General features: G+C 40.3%; 1 protein-coding gene across 1 annotated transcript in view; it reads right to left on the bottom strand.

Moving 5' to 3' along the window:
- Positions 1 to 1,323: 1,323 nt before the first annotated feature.
- The window catches only part of SLC2A13 (solute carrier family 2 member 13), a 387,337-nt gene continuing 367,642 nt past the window's right edge, over positions 1,324 to 21,018 (bottom strand). The window contains exon 10 of the mRNA XM_073619685.1: positions 1,324 to 8,675. Within this exon, the coding sequence (XP_073475786.1) occupies positions 8,449 to 8,675 (227 nt within the window). The 3' untranslated portion in view covers positions 1,324 to 8,448. The remainder of the gene's footprint in view (positions 8,676 to 21,018) is intronic.

Here is a 21,018-nt window from a genome sequence, read left to right as displayed (position 1 = left end):
CTATACTTTTGTGCAAACCAATCAATATATGCTTATTGTAATTTTTTTTTACCAAAAATATGTAGAAGAATACATATCGGCCTAAACTGAGGAAAAAATGTGTTTTTTTTATATATTTTTGGGGGATATTTATTATAGCAAAAAGTAAAAAATATTGCTTTTTTTTTTTTCAAAATTGTCGCTCTTTTTTTGTTTATTGCGCAAAAAATAAAAACCGCAGAGGTGATCAAATACCACCAAAAGAAAGCTCTATTTGTGGGAAAAAAAGACGTCAATTTTGTTTGGGTACAGCGTTGCACGAACGTGCAATTGTCAGTTAAAGCGATGCAGTGCCGAATTGCAAAAAATGGCCCAGTCATTCAGCAGCCAAATCTTCCGGGGCTGAAGTGGTTAAAGAAAAGAACACAGTCTCTACAGTCAAACATGTTAGAGGTTCACTGATGTTTTGGGGTTGCTTTGCTGCTTCAGGCACTGGATATCTTGACTGTGTGCATGGCATTATGAAATCTGAAGGCTACCAAAGAATTCTGGTGTGCAAAGTAGGGCCCAATGTCAGAAAGATGGGTCTCCTTTAGAGGTCATGGGTCTTACAGCAGGACAATGACCCAAAGCACACTCCAAAAAGCACCCAGAAATGGTTTGAGACAAAGGGCTGGAGAGTACTGAACTGGCCAGCAATGAGTCCAGATCTAAATCCCATAGAGCACCTGTGGAGACAGCAGTTGAGAAAAGGAACCCTTCCAATCTGAGAGACCTGCAGCAGTTGGTGAAAGGATCCAAAAATTCCAGTAGAGAGGTGTAAGAAAATCATTGATGGTTAACAGGAAGCGATAGATTGCAGATATTTTTATTCCAAGGGGTGTGCTACTAAATATTAAATTGAGGGTGCCAATAATTTTGTCCAATCCATTTTTGGAGTTTTGCGTGGAATGTGTCAGATTTGGCTTGGTTTCTCCACTTTTGTGTGCCATACCAATGCAAACAAAACAAAATAAACATGAGAATGCCCAAACACTTGTAGTTGCAACAATTTTCTGGACAAAGTGGTGCATTATCTGACAAAAATGCAGGGGTGCCAATATTTTTGGCCATGACTGTATATAATAACAGTTAGATGGAGGCGTGGTATGCCTGAAGGGGGCCCACTCCTCAAAAGGAACAGGGGCACATTAGACACCCAGCAAATAGCACAATGGCAGCAAAGGTGAAGAAGATTACTCCTTTTTCCCAAAAGCAGAGAACCTATTCACCTAAGGTGGTAGGTTCTCACTTAGCATAAGTCCTCCATAATTAGTGATGAAAAATGAATGACATACACAGGTGTTTATATGAACAATATTTTCTTTATTAACTAGGTTACTAAATTACTTTCATATAGTTTATACACCATTGACACTTCAATACAAAACACCACTGTGCTGATGGCACATATTGTAAAAGGAAAAAAAACTTTTCAAGGAAAAACATACATTAGAAGCAAAAGGACCTCTCTTTCCTCTGACATAGTGTTGAGTTAATTTACCCTGAAGTACACAAACTGTGTATATTAAACATACAGTCAGAGTTTGCTGACATAACACTGTCACAAACTAGTTTACTTAAGAAGGGATACGATACTGTACACAAGGCTATTAAAATGTATTATAAAACAAATATATTACATTAAATTGCAATTTAAGAGGACAGAAACTTTGCACATTGCAGCTACATATTTTTTGTAAACTGTACCCACCAAAATACGGATTTAGCCATAAAGCACACATTGTGTATTCTCTGCTTCTGGCCTGGTACAGTACATTTTATACCAACAAGTAATAAATTAAATAATAATAATAATTACATTTTTTCAAAACCAAACATTATTTTGGTTAAGTAGAACAGAATATATTCCCTGCCAAGAATAGTACAAACATCCTAATTGCCCCAACTCTGAGTATGAAAAATTGCTGAATGCCCTGTTTTGTGCTTACAGTAGTTACACAACATTTTGCCACCTACTGGAATTTTTTATGTAGACAATGAATATAATAAAATACAAAAATACTACGAGATATGTATAATAAAACTGATAATTTTGTCAGATATTTATTTAATATTCGGTTACATACTAATCATATTATTTCTATGTTAAGAGCAAACTGCTGTATTTTTTTTATTTGCAATAATGTTTAAATCAAAGAGTTATCTTGATTTAAGGATCTCCACCTTTAGGGTGGTTAGTTGAACAATGTAATAACATAGTGCAACCTTATCTTCTTTGTCTTTCACGTAAAAACCCTTAAGTGGAGTTATTTAAAGCAAACTTCAGTCAAAAAGCTAAACATAGTTTAAATATATATATATTTAGTGTTTTACCTGCCAAAGTATTATTACTGTTTAAGTCAATCTTGTGATTTAAACATAACTACCTCACTGCATAGCCAGATAGGTGACATACTTATTTTCTGGGTCAGCAATGCAGCTTTCTTTCCAGGTTAACTGCCAAATGAATCGGCATCATCACCTATGGAAAGCTGAATCAGGAAATAGAAGAGTGATATTTCTGAGAAGTACGGCAGAGCTATGTAAATAAAAAAAATAGCCGAACACAAACCATTTCACCAGTTAAAATAGTAACTGTATATGTATTTAGCAATTTGCCTGGCATTTTTCTTTAACTATATTAAAAAAACAATTTTATGAACCTATTTAGAGATAAAAGTATCACAGTATATTAACAATAATGGCAAATATATAACTCTTTCAAAATACATATGGTTTTGTATATGCAACACTGCTGATGATCTGCAATTTTCCGAAATATGTATACACAATAGACACAAACACATTCATGATTTATTGTAGTTACCAATTGTGCAGTACATTTTAATACATTAATGGTTATAAAAGCTTTAAACCTACTTGGTAGTGTTCGCTATTCTGCATAATTACAGCGGTTAAGAAGAGCGTATAGGAATCTATGCTAACAAAATATTATAGCCAAACTGTAGGTGCGTGGGCTGTACTGGCCTAACAGTATGGGTCATTCTGAAGAGGTTACACAAGAGGCCAGTGTCACCACTTAAAGATAATAGATTCATATGATAGACAAATCTAATTACAAGTCTATGAAAATATTGTTATATTTGGCTCAAATAAAAACCGGTTAGGATCTATCTCCTAATAGCTATGAAATGCTGTCATAATTATTTTGAAAAAGCATCCACGTAAGCTTTAAAAAGGAAAAAAAATGTCAGCCTGTAGGTTGTTTTTTTTAATCTATTCTAGCAAGACTGTTAAAATTATGTTATCTGTATGTTAACAGAATTGCGTACTATAGCGCTATGAATGTTGTGAGAGTTGGCCCATTAAAAAGGACTAAGTAAACCCATTGCAATAAAATACAGCATGCTACACGAGGGGATGGAACTGAATATGGACTTATATTTCCTTGAGTTGTCTATAAACTGGAATATTTATTTTGTGATCAGATTTCTGACCATAAGGAGTTTGAAATGAATCCTACATTTACAGTGCTCAATACAAAAATTATGCAAAGCCTAACTGCACAGTAATATTTTATGGAATGCAAATTCCTCACAAGGTTGTTCATTTACTAGATAATTGACACGTTTTATTATTAAACAATATTTGTGTTTTAGTGACCAAACCAATCTGTAATCCTCACCTTCCTGCCTCTTGGCAACACGTTTTGGTGGTCTATGGTATATTTGTATGCACAATTATTCCTTCTATACTCTGATTCCATCATTAATTGTGTGATGTTTCAAGAAACGTTTGTCCCTCAATGTATTAATACAGCATCTGTAAATACATAAAACCAGCCTGAAATTTGTGTCAGGGTGGGTGCTATAAATAGATTAGCAGAGAGCTGGTTTATTCACAGCACAGCTCTGCACATTTCTTCCTTCCTCTGTCTAGCCCTATGTGGAAGGGTGGGTGTGTGACTTTTCTCCAATCAGCTGTCACACAGTGTATGCCAAGACTCTACACCCAGTGGTGGAACAGGAAGAGAAAATTCTAACATGATGTGCACTTTCTAAACAGTCTAGAAAGTTGAAGACAGCAGATATACATGTAAAACTTATGTAGGGAGATGTGTTTCATCTCTGTGCATCATCTGAGGCTGTTCACTTCACTGTGTATATGTGAGGGTTCACAACCACTTTAAATTAGATGTCCAGCTTTTAGTGAAGTTTAAATTGTTAGTTCTAGCTAAGCTGGTCCAAACAATTACTTTTACTACTAGATGTGCCCACTGTGTGGCCTGTATAAACTGTATTTAGCCTCAGCCAGTGGAGGGCTGGGCTGGGGGGCAGAGTGGCAATGTCCCCCCAGGCCGCCCTAACTAATATTCAATACGGCCGGCGGCCGCTGCCCCCTACCATTTTTTTCTTCTCTAAGAAGTCGGGCGGGGGGTGGGGGAATGGCCACGGCGGCCGGCCGCTGTTGCATTCTGGGAGTGATGAGAGCAGCGCAGAGGAAACTACAACTCCCGGAGTCTTAGATGCAGGTCACGCCAGGGAGTCGGGACACATGACTGGATCAGGCTGCGGGGCCCCAGGACCAGGAGTATCACCCCCCCCCCAGGAGGCCGTGGCATGCAAGGACCTGCTGAGCTTCCAGGTGAGAGACCCTGACACCCCCAGCTGACCCCCACATCCTATCTCCCCCCCATACACCCCATTTACACTGCCCCAGTGATTAGGCTGCATTGATGGGCACTGATGAGGCTGCATTGGATGGGCACTGATCAGGCTGCATTGATGGCCACTGGAGAGGCTGCATTGATGGGCACTAATCAGGTTGCATTGATGGGCACTGGTGAGGCTGCACTGATGGGCACTGGTGAGGCTGCACTGATGGGCAACTGATGAGGCTGCACTGATGGGCACTGGTGAGGCTGCACTTTATGGGCACTGGTGAGGCTGCATTGATGGACACTGATGAGGCTGCACTGATGCACAACTGATGAGGCTGCACTGATGGGCACTGGTGAGTGATGGGCACTGGTGAGGCGGCATTGATGGGCACTGATGAGGCTGCATTGATGGCACTGGTGAGGCTGCATTGATGGCACTGGTGAGGCTGCATTGATGGCACTGGTGAGGCTGCATTGATTTGCACTGATCAGACTGCATTGATGGGCACTGATCAGGCTGCATTGATATGCACTGATGAGGCTGCGTTGAAGAACTAGGTGGGCATGGATGGTGAGCAGATTCAGTGGTTCAATGGGCCAATTGCTCCCCAGGCCTAAGGCTGACAGCCCTCCCCTGCCCTCAGCTACATACAGCATTACAGTGCTGTGTTCTGGCAGTGGGATGGGAACTGTACATTGATGTCACGGAGAATAATAAAAATGTAGCAAATTTAGCAAAGATTATACCCGGTTTCTCTCCATCCAAAAGAACTTGGGAAAAGAATCTGGGTGCAGTGTATATAATATTATACAATATATTTATATTTTTCCTGAAGCCATTCTATTAGTTCATATGCTCCTTTTTCTCCAGAATGTTTATAGCTTTACATGATGCCATTGATTATTAAATTGTATATCTAGCCAAAATTGTATATGCAGTTCTGATAGAGATTCCCCTCACCTACTATAACCGTGATAATGGTTTCATGGTTTCACCAGGCACAGGCAGAAATAAAATTAATAATTTTTTAAAATTTTGTAAGGCTAAAACCCATGTCTGCTTTTCATTGCGGTCTGTGCCCCTGTTGCACATTTTACCCCTCTTTCCTGTTTGGTAAAACCATTGTTACTGTGACAATGAGTAAAGGCAAACTCCTGACAGAGCCCAGGAAAACAGAAGTTCCATAAAAAACAAACAAAAAAAAAAAAAACACACTTCTTTGCCTTCATTTAAATTTGTGTGTATTTTTGTATGATCTATTACTACAGCACTGTTAGGAGTGACATCACTTTTTAGTGATTTAATTGAAATAAATGTATTATAATTTTCTATGGTTTAAATTTATTTACATGATCTAGATAGTGATTAGCACAACAGCAATTTACATCAACCACCTACACACAGTTGCTAACCCGTTTTTTTTTGCTAGCACGCCACTTGTCCTGTTACTGGGAACTGAGAACCAGTATTAGCAGCTAATTTCTGTTCTGTAGGATTCTTGGTTTAAGGCATCTTTTGTATCACTATAGCTGGTTTGTTGATATACTCTCAGGCAGCACCGATTAACTCACGGTTAGATGGAAGTGAAAACTAAAACACAGTCTATCAGTACTAAATAACCAGATATATAAAGTGATTTGGTCCACTCAGAAGCTCTGTTTCATCTTTTTTCTGTTTGAACTGAAGTTCATAAACATCAGCCTGGACAGAGTATGTGTGGTGATATATGCTGAATTTACTAGTTTTTTGTACAAGTTAGGTTACCAGGTCATTCCTTAACTCTCCTCAATTGCTCAGCTTGGGACTGGCATGCACAATGTGATAACACATGTGCATCTCTAATTTGTACACACATATTAGGGACAATTTAGATAGGAGCCAATTAACCTGCCAGAAATGTTTTTGCAGTGTGGGAGGAAATCAAAGTACCTGGAGGTAACCTGCTTGAACACAGCGAGAACATATAAACTCCATGCAGACGGTGTCTTGGCCAAGATTTGGACCACAGTGCTGCAAGGCATAGGTGCTAACCACTAAACCACAGAGCCACCCCTCATAAGCTCTTAGCAGCAGTCTATGGAAAATAAGTTGTATAAAATGGTTAACCAAGGTAAAGGTATAGTGACAATAAGTCATTACATTTTCTTAAGTTCAAATACATCAAAGTTTTAAGACTATTTTACTTTTCTACAACAAAAAAACATTGATCATCATTCCCCTTTAAGGCCAAAATGTTTCCTACATTCTAAGGAAGCACTGGAAAAAACAAACACCGTGGGGGTTGATTTACTAAAGGCAAATCCACTCTGCACTACAAGTGCACTGCAAGTACACTTGAAAAGTGCACTTGTAAGTGCAGCCGCTGTAGGTCTGAGGGAAAGTTCTGCAATGAGGGGAAGCTCTGCTGATTTTATTACCCAATCATGTACAAACTAAAATGCTGTTTTTTATTTTCCTTGCATGTCCCCCTCAGATCTACAGCAACCACACTACAAGTGCACTTGCAGTGCACGTGTAGTGCAAAGTGGATTTGCCTTTAGTAAATAACCCCCTGTGCCTCTTGTATCAATAGTTCCTAATGTGCTATCTGGATTTTAATGACTATTAGTTATTATTCTGCCTAATCTGTGTAAACCGCAAAAGTGTGTCTACAGCAACCGTAATAAACAAAAATATCCTGCTGACACTTAAGTTAATGTGATAGCTGTAGCGATTTGTGTTAAAGATCATTTCTGTTAAACTTTGGCACAGAGACTTTTTTTCATAATTATAACTTTTGCTGCGCTTATTAAGTTCAGGATTTAAAAAGAAAAAAACATTTATACTCTCCTAGGCTCCGATGCTGGATTTGTCCCCCGTCAGCTCTGCAGTGAGAACTGAGCGATCAAACACCACTGGTCGCTCAGTTCTCATCTCTGCTCTGGCAGTCATGGTTCTCTGCTCTCCCCTCCAGCGCTCACTAGAGTGCTGGGCTGTGGAAGGGACAGGAGGGGCTGGCTCAGGCTCTCAGTGGATCAGGTGCCGATCCAGGCTTCCGGGCCGATTTTTTCAGAGCCTGGACTGGCTCTGTGACCCGACAGTGGGCAGAATGAACTGCACTCCTGTAATCCATATGAGAAGTATGGCCAAAAAAAGCTTTGGCCATACTTCTCCTCTAACCTTACCTCATAATATCAATATGCTTTGTGTCTGGTCGTTTGACAAATATTTTGAAATATTATTACATGCAAAAGGCTACCCTTCAGTAACAAAGCTGAAATTGTAAAAAAGTTACATTCCAAATGGTATTTTAAACAAAATTCAAAGGAACAGTTTCTACAACACGTTGTTTGTGTCTAGATGATCACAGCCAGATTAAACTATGCAATATATTCAGCCTATACGTTTTGATCATGTGCATGTTACAGTAATGTCCCCAGCTATGGCATTTACAAAAGGAAGACTTAAAGTAAGACAATGAGAAATTTTACAATCATAGCTTTTAGTTCTATTTTACAGTCACCATTGAAAAATGAAGGAAATTAGATTAATTTAAATTATGATTTTAAAACTAGTGTTTGGAGAACAACTGTAAGATTAATTAGAAAATCCTTTTCCAAATATGACCAGCCATTTATTTTCCAACATATAATTGTTTTGCTGTTAAGTAACTTAAATGTCCTTCTAGACCAGTAACAAACAAGATTTTGGTAGGGTTATTTTAAGCTCTCCAGAGGACCAGACCAGAAGCAGGACTGTGAGGTCACCTATAGCTGTGCTTCTCCAGACGGTTGTTAAATGATTGGTATGCATCTGCCAAGGAAAATTATTCCACATCAGAGGCATCATTGTCAGAAAGATGATAATTACTTCCCTTGACTCGAATATATTCTATATACCTCCCCTCATCAGAGTCAGAGGTACCACATGTACAAAGTCTATTTTCAAACAGAGATTCAATTTCCTCCAGCTTCTTTCCCTTAGTCTCTGGGAGGCAGCCATAAGTGAATAGAAGTCCAAGAGAAGCAAATCCTGCGTACAAGAAAAAAGCTCCTGCAAAAAAGAAAAGTTAAAAAAAATATATGATTAAGGTTTACTTTGAGTATTAGTACACTAAAATATGGATTGTATATTTTGTTAGACTATTTAAAAGATAAAGAAAGTAACAAAAAGACGTGAAAGCAAGACTGCTAGGGGGAAGAGAGGGGAAAAGGATAAAAGGAACAGACTACTGACATTATATGAATATTGTACTGTATAATATGCAATATCCTTTTTACCTTTGAAGCAGCAATCCCACCACTAATAATATCTAGAGAGTAGCGACGTAAAAGTGTAAATAATTAACGATTTTGAATAATAAGGTTGATTTACATATTACTTATGTTTCATGAGACATTTATTTTTTTTTAGCTTGCAGGCCAAAAAATGCCTAATATCTGCACATTATTGCCAAAACGTCTACCTCTAGTGGCCAAAATGAACCCCTTCGCACCTAAGGGTAAAACAAATGTTAATGCCTAAGCACAATTTTGCAACTTTGACACGTGTTAGTAAAATTGTACAGATCATCACAACTACTTTGTGCATCCAGGTGGATTATACCGCGTTTTTTTTCAGGAAAAATTGGGCTTTCATTTGGTGGTAAATGGTAATGGATATCTCTTGATTTTTCTTTTAGTATCAAAGGAAAACTGGCCCAAAATAGTAAAAAATAAATAAATAATTGTTATAAATTTAGCTGTAAATTTCTTGTTACTACCATAACCTACCACCAAAGAACAACGCAAAATACATTTTCTTGTTCCTATCAATCACAGCAATACCACATATGTGTATGTTGGCTGTTGTCTGTACCCATAGTAAAGCCCATAAACAATACAAATAATAAATAATTAAGTGTACATTTTGCTTTTTTTTATCCTGCTTAAAACACAGTGACATTAACTGACACTGATAGTAATTAAAAAAATGCTTTCTTTTTGTTTTAAATCCTGGCCAAAATATATTGACCAGCAGGTTCTCAAATTTTCCGCAAATTTTTGTTGTCAGACTTTCCGATCGTGTGTACACAAGTCCGTCGCACAAAAGTCCATGCATGCTCGGAATCAAGTATGAGCCGGAAGCGCTCGGTCTTGGAAAACTAGCGTTAGTAATGGAGATATCACGTACATCTTGTACGTCACTACGTTCGTAATTGTTGGCCAACATTTGTGTGACCGTGTGTATGCAAGACAAGTTGGAGCCAACAACCTTCGAACAAAAATCCGCGGTTTTGTTGTCGGAAAGTCCGATCATGTGTACAGGGCATAACCCTGCCACTGACCTAGATCAAACCTTGATCTAGCTATTTTTTCTTTATTTTTTCACTCACATTTTTGTTTCTTCTCCCTGCAAGAACAGAGTGACACAATGGGGGTTATTTACTAAAGGCAAATCCACTTTGCGCTACAAGTGCACCTGGAAGTGCAGTCACTGTAGATCTGAGGGGGACATGCAAGGAAAATATAAAACAGCATTTTCGCTTGCACATGATTGGATGACAAAATCAGCAGCGCTTCCCCTTATTTCAGATCTTCCCCTCAGATCTACAGTGACTGCACTTCCAATTGCACTTTCAAGTGCACTTGTAGTGCAGAGTGGATTTGCCTTTTGTAAATAACCCCCAATGCATCTCTCTCTCCATCCATCCAGAAAAAAAACACAGGGGCGGGCTTCACAGTGACTGATCACTGTGATAGCCAATCAGAGGCTATCACCGCAATCAGGTGACCCGAAACCGTGACTTTCGGTTCCCGATCATTAGTATGGTGTGCTCCTAGCACAAAGATACGCATATATGTAGCCCCACGGAAAAAGCCCAGTCCAGTGAGGCCGCGTATATATATATATATATACACTGTCAGCTGTCAGCGGGAAGGGGTTAAAGAAAATGTGCTCAATCCTAAAGCCCCAATAATATAGAAAAAAAACATTTTTGCCAAAGATTATCCCCTGCATAGCCTAAAGCAGCCGGTTTACAAACGTACACCCTAAAATGTGAAGTATTTGTTATTGTTTATTATGTAAAAAAAAAACAGTCCATGATAATAGGTACCTAAGGCAAAGCTGGCAATCTATAATGTTTTAGTAACATAGCACCAACATATTCTAAAACAACTAATTTTACCCCCATCACTAAGTCCTTGTTCTATTAACATTTCATACTTAATATTATTCAAAGGGAACAGCCCTCACCTTGCTAAACATCTGCTTACTGTAACCACAGCAGACTCTGATTATATTCGTACAATGAGGTCCAGCAAGTTAGCAAAATAACCCTGTGTGTAGGACATGGCTGTAACATTTCCTGGTAGGCACTTTCTTCCAATTATTAGCAGTGCAAAGTGTATTTTCCCAGGTGATCAGAAATCTTTAATGGCCATTTGCTTTCATTCTGTGCTGCCCAGTGAAATGTAGTATCCCTTCCTTACTAGCCCGTGTGGATAGCTATGCTCTTGACAGATGTTTCTGCTTAGCCACATTATATGGTTCGCATTTAATAGAAAAAGACTTTTCATTGTACCATTATAAAAAATTTCCCTCTAAACTAAGTGGATAAAATGTATTCTACGTGAGAGATTTCCAACATACATATAAAAGCGGTATTTTGACTAAAGCTAGAACATCGCTGGAGCCATCAACTACAGCAATTAGAGGTACAGAATTCTGAAAACATTAAAGTGGTTGTAAACTTCAGACATGACATATGAACAAAGAATATCCCTCTATAGTGTGTACGTGTCTCAATTAAGAGCACTAAGTGTTATTTCTGTCTGCTTCTTCATTCCTCTTCTATCAGCATGAATCACGTCTGATAAGTTTTCCTGACACCAAGAGAAATAAGGTGATAGGGGAAAGAGCTCCAGCTGATTGATAGCCTCAGCTCTGTTCCTGTGTGCTCTGTGAACAGGGATGTGTCCCTTCCCACCAATCAGCTCTCAGAGCTCTTCTCACTGAGCTATGCAGAGTGTAACTTCAGCTCTCCGCCCCCTTTTTTCTGACAGTTCAGGCAAGGCTTTATAATTTTTACACTTTGAACAGATGTAGAGAAGAGAATATTGCAGATAAACCTTATGTAGGAGGATTTGTTTCATCTCTGTCTATCACTGGAGACCAGTCACTTTACTCAGTATATAAAAAGGTATAAAACCACTTTGAAGCAACATATGTTTAATGCTTTTTTTTTTACCCTGTACCCTGTAAAATACTCTATACCAGGGGTCTCCCAACTTTCGAAACAAGGGCCAGTTTACGGTCCTCCAGACATTAGGTGGGCCGAACTGTGGCCATTGGGCGTAGAAAAGGTGCTGATGTCAGTGGGAAAAAACAATGCTCCATCTTTGGAGTGAGTGGAAGGAATTGTGCCCCATCATGGGTGTCATTGGGAGGAATAGTGCCCCATCATTGGTGTCATTGGTACCATTATTGGTGTTTAAGGGAGGAATTGGGCTCCATCATTGGTGTCATTAGGCCCCATTGTTGGTGCCAATGGGAGGAATTAGAGCCTAGCGTTGACATCATTGGGAGAAAATGGACCCCATCATCGGTGTCATTGGGAGGGATTGTGCCCTTTCATTGGTGTCGCTGGGGGGGATTATGCCCCACTGTTAGGATCAGTGGATGAAACAGTGCCCCAAGGGCCAGATAAAAGCAAGCAAAGGGCTGCAGTTTGGAAACCACTGCGCTATACTAATAAACAGAGATTCAGCACAGAAAACATTCAAAATGGTGAATATTTTGTAAAGTGAAGATGTTATGCTGTGAACCAACCTTTGATAAACATACAGGCATAATCAATATGTTCAGGTCATACTATATTTAAATCTTTTAACAGAAAAGCTTCTAACACAAAGCTGAAAACATGCATGAGTGGCAGCCTTCAAAATCACTGACAAAGAGCTGCTTAGTGATGGGAATGTCTGCAAATTCTCAGTAATTACTGTAAATATTATTGTGACCAAACACAGATGTTCATCTTTGCTTATCTTATTTATTGCACAGAAGGGCTGAATGCATTTTAACCACTTCAAAAATCTACATTAGCATTAGAAAATAATAGAGCAAGAAGGAAATCGTTTGTTAAGTGCATCGTTATGCCTGTTCTTAAAGGGAATCAGTCATTATAAAACAGCACTTATTAATTTGCACTATAAATCTTAGTCATCTAGCACAAATTATACTTCTGTTGGACAGAAACGGTCACTAGGTCATGAGAGGGTCAAGGAGCAGACATCTGTAGCTACATGGTCAACAGCAGAATTTTCTACCTCACCAATTACACACATTATCTTTATATGGATATTTAACAGCTTTAGGCATCATTCACACTGGCACTCCTGTATTTAGCTTTTCCAAATGCAGAAGTGATCTGGAAGTATAAACAAATTGTAATGCTTCCCAGAACACTTGTTTCTGCATTTAGAGGTTTTAAAGTATTTTTAGCCATTTTTAGACCTGGACGAAGAAATTCTGTCTTTTCTAAACTCAGCCAAACTGATTTCACCTAAATACAGGTTAAACGCACAGTGTAAATGGCACCATTGAAAAATCATTACATGCATTTTGAAATGTCTCTAAATGCATATAAACGCAGATTTGATGGTGTCAGTGTGAATGAGGCCTTATGTTTTGATTCATGCAAGCATGTCCAAGTAGTTTTCTTTGTCACATGAGCGAATTCGATTTCTTCTCTGTACCCTCTCTGTTTGCACCTCAGGCAATTATACTAGTAGCATTTCAACGCAATGATTTTCACAAGAACATTACTGGACTTCTGGTGCTTTTATTATAAAAATAATTGTTATCCAGTTATGGTGTAAAGTGTATAGATGATATGGACAGTGTAACTAGGCCAAGAAGGTGCAGTCCACCTAAACATTTGCACATTAATAACAGTTTGGCTACCTTGTTTCCTTTGAAGCTTAGAGCAGCACTTCTGCTGACTCAGGGACCAATGAAGGCCAAATGGCTTAAGCCTGACCTTTCCCCATAACAGTTTGATAACAATTAAAAGCAGTCACTTCCTTATTTGAAACACTCCTCCGCTCCTTGGTCTTAACAAATTATGTCACTTTCTTCAATTAATATATGTATATTTCAATCCTTGATTGTGTGCCTTGGCTCGGATAGAAAGGAACAATGACAGAAGCTTTATAGTGCTCACTCTCATAGCCCTGTCACTGTCAGGGATTAATAAGAGAATATCAGGGAGATAAGATGCTATCCTTGGAAGTTTCTTTTGTGTCTCCCTGGCAGCAGAGTTTGTCCTGTCACCTCCTGCTTATTTTTACTCCCTTCCTAAACTGTCTTCCCCCAACACAATGTATCAATCATGTTGCTTTCTTCCCCCTTCAGCAACAGTAAATCTTAAAGCTGTTAGTTAATCAGCCTCCAGCCTCCAGTGGCTGTGATTTTAGACACCGTGCCGAGAACAGCAAGCAACTGAACATGTGCAGGGCAAGACAGCGCATTACTGGGCTTTGAACAGTATAGGCCAGTGATGGCGAACCTTTTTGAGCCTGAGTGCCCAAACTGCAACACAAAACCAACTTATTTTTTTCAAAGTGCCGAGCGGTGCTATGAAAAAGGTATACAGCGGCACATCATTTAAAGCGGAGTTCCACCCAAATTTTGAACAATATCTGTATGTATTCTCTTCCTTGCCTAGATGCTGACATGCCGTTTAAAAAAACTGAAATCGCCATAATTACCTTTTATTTCTCTATTCTTCTTTGCACTTCCTGGTTCTCCTCCCGTGGGAGTAGGCGTGTTTCTAGCCTCTCCCAGACTCCTGGGAGCTAGTCTCAGGCTTCCCAGGATGCCACTGAGCATGTGTGGGAACGAGCGGTGAATGCTGGGAGCACAGCATTCACCACATCCAGGAAATAAATGCTTGTGGGCTTCAAATGCCCACAATGAAGATGGAAACCGCCTGCAGTGAATAATATAAGTTTTTCTTTCCGACGAAATCTGTCACAGGCGGACATATTACACACAATATGTGAGTATGTAATGCTGAGAAGAAAAGTTTGTGAATGAACTAAAAAAAAACAAAAAACGATAGATAGGTGGACCCCCGCTTTAATGTAACAGAGGGGATTGTAGAAAGAAGACTCAGTGGCTTAACAATCACTTTAAGTCACAGCATACATGTCAGACACCTTAAGGCTGGGTTCACACTACAGCATCCAGCGGCTCACAGCAGGGGTCCGGTGTGTATCCATTTACCGTTTCAGGTCCGATTTCAGCCTGAATTTTGGGCTGCATTCGGACCTGAAATGGACCAAAAGATGCACAGGACTCCTGTGCAATTCGTAAAGGAGCCTCTGCGGAGATGTGTGAACCGGCTCCATAGAGATGTGAATTGGATGTGGTGAAACCCGCATCCAATTCACATAGGTGTGAACCCAGACTTACGGATCTTGTGGCAGCCACCTGTTGCTGCTCTCTGCATATGTTAGCAGCCATGGGGAGGGGTTAGAGGTGGAGATGATGGTCACCATACAGAGCAGCTTGCAAACAGAAAGAATCGGGTGCATATCAATGACATCTTGGAGCTCCAGTCAAGTTACTGAGCGAGCAAAGATGACAAACAGCACACACAGCACTGCACACCTCCTACCTCAGGCCACACCCCTAACAGGGCCTAATCATAGAGAAGAGGGCAGCTGGGGGGTGGGGAGACCATTTAAAGATCAGTAATACAACAGGCTTAACTAATAATTTCACAGTTGTTAACCCATTAAAAGCATTCAAAAGCAGTAAAATATGTCCACATTAAAAATCTCCAGCGTCCAGTGTCGGTGTGACTTCCAACCCGGCATCTCATTCCCGCCCACCCTGGACACGTCACTGTTGGCCCCAGAGCCGTCTGGTAGCCATTTCCTCTCGTCCATGACCACCCCAGACTCTTCACCACTGGCCCCAGAGCCGTGTGGGAGCCGCTTCCTTTCGTACACATGCCCACCCCGGACACGTCACCCCTGGCCCCAGGAAGGGGCTTGTGGGGGATGTAGTTCGATGGGGGTGCGGTGTGGATGAGATACAGCTCGTATGGACGGGCAGTCTGTGTGCGCTCTTCTTCCTGGTGTCTTGGCGTGCCCACAGAGAGGACTCCACTGGTATAGGCACTTATTTTTAATGTTTTACATTTAGCTATACTTGCAAAAGGGGCCAGCCTGAAATGATCTATCAAGATTTAACTTTTTGACTAATGTTCCATTTTAATAGACAGTCTGGGCATTTATACCATCTAGTAATCTAGTAATTTGACATTCTTTTCCTGTGCTTTATTGGTTATGGATAATTTGTTAACCACTTCGGCTCTCACACCTGTTTACCCCCTATGGACCAGACCATATTTCACATTTCTGCTATTTGTCTGTTAATGAGTCTATAACTTTGTAATTACTTATGATAAAGAATCGATACATATATAATTTTTTTGGGGGACAAGCGGGGCTCTCTCGTGACCCTAAAGTCCTCTGAGAGTTTTATTTTCAATTATTTGCATTTTAAGGGGAAAAAAAAAAAAGTTTGATCAGTAATATTTTGAACACAAGTACCATTAATGTGAAGAAAACATGTACACTTTATTCTGCTGCTTATTATACAGTGGGGAGGAAAAGTATTCAGACCCCCCCTAAATTTTTCACTCTTTGTTATATTGTTATATTGCAGCCATTTGCTAAAATCATTTAAGTTCATTTTTTTCCTCATGTACACACAGCACCCCATATTGACAGAAAAAACACAGAATTGTTGACATTTTTGCAGATTTATTAAAAAAGAAAAACTGAAATATCACATGGTCCTAAGTATTCAGACCCTTTGCTCAGTATTTAGTAGAAGCACCCTTTTGATCTAATACAGCCATGAGTCTATTTGGGAAAGATGCAACAAGTTTTTCACACCTGGATTTGGGGATCCTCTGCCATTCCTCCTTGCAGATCCTCCCCAGTTCTGTCTGGTTGGATGGTAAATGTTGGTGGACAGCCATTTTTAGGTCTCTCCAGAGATGCTCAATTGGGTTTAAGTCAGTGCTCTGGCTAGGCCATTCAAGAACAGTCACAGAGTTGTTGTGAAGCCACTCCTTCGTTATTTTAGCTGTGTGCTTAGGGTCATTGTCTTGGAAGGTAAACCTTCGGCCCAGTCTGAGGTCCTGAGCACTCTGGAGAAGGTTTTCATCCAGGATATCCCTGTACTTGCCCACATTCATCTTTCCCTCGATTTCAACCAGTCGTCCTGTCCCTGCAGCTGAAAAACACCCCCATAGCATGATGCTGCCACCACCATGCTTCACTGTTGGGACTGTATTGGACAGGTGATGAGCAGTGCCTGGTTTTCTGCACACATACCGCTTAGAATTAAGGCAAAAAAGTTCTATCTTGGTCTCATCAGACCAGAGAATCTTATTTCTTACCATCTTGGAGTCCTTCAGGTGTTTTTTAGCAAACTCCATGCGGGCTTTCATGTGTCTTGCACTGAGGAGAGGCTTCCGTCGGGCCACTCTGCCATAAAGCCCCGACTGGTGGAGGGCTGCAGTGATGGTTGACTTTCTACAACTTTCTCCCATCTCCCGACTGCATCTCTGGAGCTCAGCCACAGTGATCTTTGGGTTCTTCTTTACCTCTCTCACCAAGGCTCTTCTCCCCCGATAGCTCAGTTTGGCCGGACGGCCAGCTTTAGGAAGGGTTCTAGTCATCCCAAACGTCTTCCATTTAAGGATTATGGAGGCCACTGTGCTCTTAGGAACTTTAAGTGCAGCAGAATTTTTTTGTAACATTGGCCAGATCTGTGCCTTGCCACAATTCTGTCTCTGAGCTCTTCAGGCAGTTCCTTTGACCTCATGATTATAATTTGCTCTGACATGCACTGTGAGCTGTAAGGTCTTATATAGACAGGTGTGTGGTAAACGTTGGTGGACAGCCATTTTTAGGTCTCTCCAGAGATGCTCAATTGGGTTTAAGTCAGGGCTCTGGCTGGGCCATTCAAGAACAGTCACAGAGTTGTTGTGAAGCCACTCCTTCGTTATTTTAGCTGTGTGCTTAGGGTCATTGTCTTGTTGGAAGGTAAACCTTCGGCCCAGTCTGAGGTCCTGAGCACTCTGGAGAAGGTTTTCGACCAGGATATCCCTGTACTTGGCCGCATTCATCTTTCCCTCGATTGCAACCAGTCGTCCTGTCCCTGCAGCTGAAAAACACCCCCATAGCATGATGCTGCCACCACCATGCTTCACTGTTGGGACTGTATTGGACAGGTGATGAGCAGTGCCTGGTTTTCTCCACACATACCGCTTAGAATTAAGGCCAAAAAGTTCTATCTTGGTCTCATCAGACCAGAGAATCTTATTTCTTACCATCTTGGAGTCCTTCAGGTGTTTTTTAGCAAACTCCATGCGGGCTTTCATGTGTCTTGCACTGAGGAGAGGCTTCCGTCGGGCCACTCTGCCATAAAGCCCCGACTGGTGGAGGGCTGCAGTGATGGTTGACTTTCTACAACTTTCTCCCATCTCCCGACTGCATCTCTGGAGCAATTGTCTTGTCAACAATTCTGTGTTTTTTTGTCAATATGGGGTGCTGTGTGTACATTAATGAGGAAAAAAATGAACTTAAATGATTTTAGCAAATGACTGCAATATAACAAAGAGTGAAAAATTTAAGGGGGTCTGAATACTTTCCGTCCCCACTGTATTTACTGCAACATTAAAATTAAATCTTTTTCTACAAAGCACTTTAAAGTTATTTGCAAAAGAAATAAAGTTTTTTTTTTTTGCATACATTTTATTTTTCTCATAATGCATCAGTAGTTTATAGTTCTTACTGATTTAAAATAAAACAGATATACGTTAAACCACATATTTTTAACAGTAAATCCTTAAAGATAACAATGTATATATATGATTTATAAAAAAAATGTTTCCAGCAAATCCTGGTTAATTAAGAGATAACTCCTGTGCACACAATGAAAACTTTCCTCTGTCAGCTGCAGCTCTCTCACTCACAAATCTGACAGGGAATGCAACAGATAAGATAGCTACTATGTTACTTGTTTGTTTTGACTTAAAATGTTACATTAAATTCTCAAGGAGATTGTCTGTCAGAGTGATCATTCAGTAAGGAAGACTTCTCACTAGCTTCCAGTCATTGTATTTCAGGGGGTGTGCACAGGAGTTCAGTAGAAGGAGATAAGAAAAGATACGATGCAAGACGTACAAGACACGCCCTGTGTACAGAGGAGGGGGTTTTATGGACGTCTGTAAGACGCCCAAGGTAGGCAACTGGTTAAGTAAATCATTTGTTCCACTATTCTGGTGCAATAGTAATACTAAGCTCTTTTTCCCCAAATTGCTACATATGAGGGGAGAGAAGTACGGGACTGGGATTGAAGAACTGAGTATATAGCTGATATTACGTGGGTAGGTAGGGCATGTTGAAGAAGAAGAGCATCAAATGGGGTAGGTTGTGATCAAATCCTTCAAGTGTTTGGATTAGGTTGAAGGAATGAGTGAAGTTGGTGTATCCTGAAGTCAATGGTCCATGGTTCTGGGTTCCAGTAGACATACCCTTGTAAGAATAAGGGCTGGGTTTTGACTGTATTACTGTGGCTATTCTACAATGTATGCCTTCATGGCATGGGCCAAAGGCAGAAGCTTGTACAGCATGTGAAAATGTCGGGTTATTAAAAAGGGGTGTAATAGGCCCTATAGAGTGGGAAACATGAAATTTGTAGATAATTTGGTCCCCAGTAGAACGTTTCTGTTTCATATGGTCTGGAGGGGTTTTAAGCTCTTTCCTGAGGTCTGGGAAAACCCAAGGTAGTGCCCATAGGTCCGAAGAGGTAACTTCTCCTTCCAACTGTAGCCATACTTTCATATTTGAATGGTGAAACCAATTTACTATTCTTGAATTTTTTTTTCAAATATAAGTTTTATTGGTTGTAGAGAATTGTCAGGGAGGGTACAGTACAATGAAGACCATAACAGAAAATGTACATGGGTGATTACATTGACAACAGCCGACTATCCGTCCAGAGTGTGAAACACATAACAGTAGTATCAATAAGGATTAAAGTAACATTTACAATGACAGTGTTAGACGTTCAACACTTTTATCCTGAGTTATTGGGTGAGGAATGTCACATTGGCTTCTCAATCAAAGATTCATTCGGACTGTCCGATCCCCGACCACTATAAAAGCGGAAGGATCAGAGAGAAAGAAGAAAAGAAAGCACCAAAATACCAAAAGAGAAATTAAGGGGGGGAGAGGGGGGACCCAGGGGTGTATTATATATCATATTCTTGTAACTACCGCCAAGTAAGAATATACATTTACATGAGGGGATCCTGTCCCTCCCTTAGTCTTTGGGAACAATAGAATTCTGTGGCATATTAGAAGGCAATGGGTATTCCAGATAAAAACATTAAACAGTTGACACATTTTAAAATATGCCTTAGCAACAATTGGTAGTGTCTGGAAGATGTGTAAGAACCTCAGGAGAACATCTTGTTTGATGGCATTAATCATACCTCAACCACAACAAATGTTTTAATGAATAGGTGTTGAGGTTTGTTCAGAATTATTTGAGGTAGTTCAATTGAAAAATTTGTAATAGATTTGTGAAAAGGTAGATGCCAGATGGCATATGGAAGAACAGATCTCAAAAGGAAAATTGATTCCTATTTGTAGCTGGGTCAGAGATAGCGAGACATATTAAATCTCTGACTCAATGCGATTCACCCTAAAGTCACTATTTAAACCAAAACACTGAAACTCTTGTAGAATAGAAGGCATGAAAAGGATGAGGATTTGACATATATAGAAGAAGGTTGTCCGCAAATAGCACATTTCGTATGATGGGAACCTATCTGAAGCCAGATATATTAGTATTCTGACGTAATGACACAGCAAGATGTTCCACTGTTAAGGCACAAAGAGGATGGGAAAGAGGAAACCCTGGCGAGTACCATTTCTGATTTCAAAACTGGGAAGAGGCAACCATTAACTCAGATTCTGACGGAAGGATCTAAATAGAGAGCCATAATGCAGGATAGCATATTGGATTCTAAGCCTGTTTTTGACAGGGTGAGCTGGAGGAACCTCCAGGTCACCCTTTCGAAAGTTTTTCCTGCATCTATTGTCAAAAGACACATAAGGATTTCACTTCCTTGCTGCCACTGCCCTACTGTGTACAGCGCAGGCACACAGCCTTTCACACTCCAACACACAGCAGGAGATCGAGCACACACACACACCTCCCAACCGTCCCGGATTGCCCGGGAAAGTCCCGCTGTGGGAGGTCTGTCCCGCGTCCCGGGCACCTTCATTCCGGGACAATACAATGTCCCGGAATTGCC

The sequence above is a fragment of the Aquarana catesbeiana genome, linkage group LG03, assembly GCF_042186555.1.
Source record: "Aquarana catesbeiana isolate 2022-GZ linkage group LG03, ASM4218655v1, whole genome shotgun sequence".
Lineage (NCBI taxonomy): Eukaryota > Metazoa > Chordata > Amphibia > Anura > Ranidae > Aquarana > Aquarana catesbeiana.
The sequence above is the reverse complement of the archived record's forward strand: the minus strand, read 5'-3'. Positions and strand labels throughout refer to the sequence as shown.